Below are 3,808 nucleotides of genomic sequence, written 5' to 3' on the forward strand. Positions count from 1 at the left end.
TCACCCGGACAGTTCGAGTCCTTTATGCTCTGTGTCCGGGTTTCAGGCCAGCTGACACCCACACACAGGCAGAAAAGGGCAACCATGGAGTCCTGGTGACAAAAATCTATCTATATAGATAGATAGATATATCCATATAGATATATATATTTATTCTTTTTATTGATTTATTTGCATTTTTATCAGCTCAGAGAAGATTGCAGCGCTGCTCTGTCGCCAGCAGGGGGCGCTGCGGCGTCTATCAGGCGATCCGTCCTTTTGTGTGGCTCCTGTTCTCCGGCGCAGTGCGTTTTGGGAGATGATGTCTGCCGATGCTGCACTGGCGAGCCTTTGATAGGGAGAAGACTACATTTCCCAGAAAGCCTCGCTCCGTGGTTGCAGAGCAAGGATGGGGTACCGGTGGCTGGGATCGGTCTGATACACCGATGACCGGAGGATGGCAGCGTGTGACAGGGAGATAGTGTACCATAAGGACAGCTCCCAGGTGACAATCAGCGAATGCTACCTGTGATGTATAGGGCTATGATGCGGATGTGTGCGAATGAACATTCATCTGGTGTGAATGATATTTTTTTCTTCTAATGGATCAGGATCAGTTCACCGTATGATGAGATTGACACAATTCTGCTTGTATGTCTGTATACAGGTGTATAGTACACAGCGAATGCCATCTAGATGGGCAAAGGCATCGTACGCTTTAGCTGAGTGTAGCTGGGATTGTGTGTGTGATGTATTACATGTTGATGGAGTCTCATAAATGAGGTGCACTGATTGTAAAAAAAATGTATCATGCATTACTCCAGCACATCACATCAGCAGACATCTAGCTGGCATACTGTCTCCTGGCTCATCTGTAGGATTGTACAAATTGGCATCTGATTACTAGCGAAATAACCTATTTTGTCTGCCTAGCAACAACACGGTGGAGGCTGAGAGTAAACTAATTCATTGGTCCTAAAGTCATCACCTTGGAAGGCTTGACACCCTGCAAGTTGTCCCTCGCAGCACATTGAGCCATAATTGCATTGGTTGTTTCCCAGTCTGGAACATTTCAATGATTTGACGTTCCATTAGTGTCGCAAATTGTGCAAGGGTATGAATTATTGGGGTGTTTTAAGCATTGGATTACTATCCGTCAGGAACACTGATCACCTTTCATTTCTCGGGGATCATATCACATAGAATGCTAATATTACCTTTCACACTGTAGTTTGGCTTCCATTTTAGTTGCATGGATGACATTTTTAATACTAAACAGATGTATGAAGTAGTGTTCCTTCCATTTGTGCTTCCTACACTTGCCATTGTGCTTGTAGTGGTGGGACGGATTTCTGATGCTGCTACTTTACAAGTTTAAATGTAGAAAGTTTGGAGTTTAAAGCTGAATTCCAAGTCTACTCTACATTATTCTGCATACTTACAGTAGTCCAGCTTGGCCTAATGTACGTATGGATATGATATACCTGGTCAACCCACAGGGATCATGTAAAGCATTGTGTAGCCGGAGCTACTAGAACAGGGGTGGGCAACTCTGGCCCTCCAGCTGTTGTGGAACTACAAGTCCCATGAGGTATTGCAAGACTGACAGTTACAGGAATGACTCCCAGAGGCAGAGACATGTTGGGACGGCAGGGGGGCCGGAGTTGCCCACCCCTGTACTAGAGTGTTTTACAGCAAACGTCTGTATGGCACTAAGCTGAGCAACTTCCCCTCTGAAAACACAGGGGCGCTCACTCTGCACAGCGGCCATTTAGAGAAAACCTGATATTTTTATCCATGAATACAAAGGTGTTCTCTGATTGGATAAGGGATAGTGAAGTCATGATAGGCCCCTCGTCCATTCAGAGAACGCCTTTTATTGATTGATAAAAAATACTAGATGTTCTCTGAATGGCCGCTGTGCCGAGCGAGTGACCCTCTGTGTTTTCAGATCAGAGGGGGAGTCACTCATCACACCCAGAAGATCGTTGTCTACCTAATCCAGTGCCTTGAAGGATCCCCGTGGCTCTACCTGATATATCATATACATACATTAGGCCAAGCTGGACAAATGTAAGTATTCAAAATAATTCATACCTAGAGTTCAGCTTTAGGTGATACAGTTTATCGGCTAACTGAAATTATTAAAGATGCAGGCTTTCAGGATTCCTTAGATCCCTTCTTCTGGCTTCATAACTTTCACAGAGAAATGTATAAAGCCTGAAGAAGGGATGTAAGGAATTTGAATTCTCTGCTGAATGATTTTTCAGAATTTCGTAAAAGGAAATCAGAATTTTTTGTACAAACTTTCAAACAAACTTCTAACTAGGGCTGCAACAACTAATCGACATAATCGATTATAATCGATTATTGACAAAGTTGTCAACGTTTTCAATAATCGATTAATCGGCTTTTGATCGGTTGGCCCTGTTCAAGGCTCCACACACGCTGCGCGCCGCACCTCCTCCCCACCTCACGCTCGCCGCTGCCTGACCCGCCCGCATCCACGCTCTTTATGCCGCACCTCCTCCCCGCCTCACACTCACCGCCCGCCCACATCCACGATCGGCACAGGGACGCAGGGAGAGTCCATCACTGGAGCCATTTTTTAAAATGTATTTTATTGTTTATCCGATTAACCGATTAACCGAACTTAATAATCGGCTAACTAATCGATTTTGAAAATAATCGTTAGCGGCAGCTCTACTTCTAACCATGTATTTCTAGCTTAGCTGTTGTACTGTTATCGCTAAAGCAACCAGATATGAGTGGATCTACCAAAAGCTGCCTACAACATAGTGTTCATATACCACAGGCTGCTCTATGACACTCTTTAGGGCTTGTTCACACCAATTGCGTTGCGTTCCAGAGCTACTGAGATTCTAGTTCCCTATCAGGTCCACCCTACTACTGATTGACAGCAGGAAGTGGGCAGATTCTATAGCAAATATCAAGCTGGCTTTTGGCTATAGAATTCACCCACCGCCTGTTGTCAATTAGTAGCAGAGCGGACGTGATAGGGAACTAGTACTTTAGCATCCCCATCAGGCTTTGCCCACTCTGCTCTGTGACAGCTTCCATAACAACCACCGATGTTGACAGTGGCGCCAGAGCCTGATGGAGATGCTAAGCATTCCCAGTTGGACTCTGCTTACTTGTACATCACTGCTTGTTAAAGTGACATTAAACCCTCAGATTGTTTAACATAAACCAATACTGTAATGTGTGCCTTACTGTAATCCATGGTTGTTTCCCTTCTCTTTGCTGCTCTTCCTTTTAAATCCTCATGTCTTCTCATGCTTGGGGAGAACTTCCCTTTGCAGCTCAGGGCCTCTTCCTGTAGTGCTGGCTCAGGTTGCAAACCTACACACAGACACCATGTATCCATTTCAGGGACAAGGCAGTCTGCTGCAAAACAGAAGTTCTGCCCAGCATGAGAACAGATACAGATTTAAAAGAGCAGCAAAGAGAAGGGAAACAACCATGGATTACAGTAAGGCACACATTACAGCAGTGCTCCCCAATAGAGCTGCAACAATTATTCGATAAAGTCGATTAAAATCGACGATGGAAAACGTTGCCAACGTTTTCCATCGTCGATTCGTCGGCTAAAATTCAAATTTCCGCTCGCCGCTCACGCACGCTGCTCAGTTAAGCCGCTCGCGCCTACGCTGGTGTCACGCAACGCCGCGCCCACGCTGAGGACATGCGTCTGGCCCTCTCCTCCCGGTGAGCTTCCCAACTCGCCGCTGCCTGCCGAGAACGAACAACGCCGCTGCCCGCCGACAACACCGTCATTCAAGGTAAGTCGAGGTCGGCCGGGAGCTTT

General features: G+C 45.9%; 1 protein-coding gene across 5 annotated transcripts in view; it reads left to right on the forward strand.

Annotated features, from left to right (window-relative positions):
* The first annotated feature begins 261 nt into the window (after window positions 1-261).
* LOC108791243 (survival motor neuron protein-like) overlaps window positions 262-3,808 on the forward strand; it is a 25,833-nt gene continuing 22,286 nt past the window's right edge. For all 5 annotated transcript variants that reach the window (XM_018561669.1, XM_018561670.1, XM_018561672.1 and 2 more), the window contains exon 1: window positions 262-484. In XM_018561669.1, the coding sequence (XP_018417171.1) occupies window positions 437-484 (48 nt within the window). In that variant the 5' untranslated portion in view covers window positions 262-436. The remainder of the gene's footprint in view (window positions 485-3,808) is intronic.

The sequence above is a fragment of the Nanorana parkeri genome, unplaced genomic scaffold (assembly GCF_000935625.1).
Source record: "Nanorana parkeri isolate BGI_ZX_2015 unplaced genomic scaffold, ASM93562v1 scaffold537, whole genome shotgun sequence".
NCBI lineage: Eukaryota > Metazoa > Chordata > Amphibia > Anura > Dicroglossidae > Nanorana > Nanorana parkeri.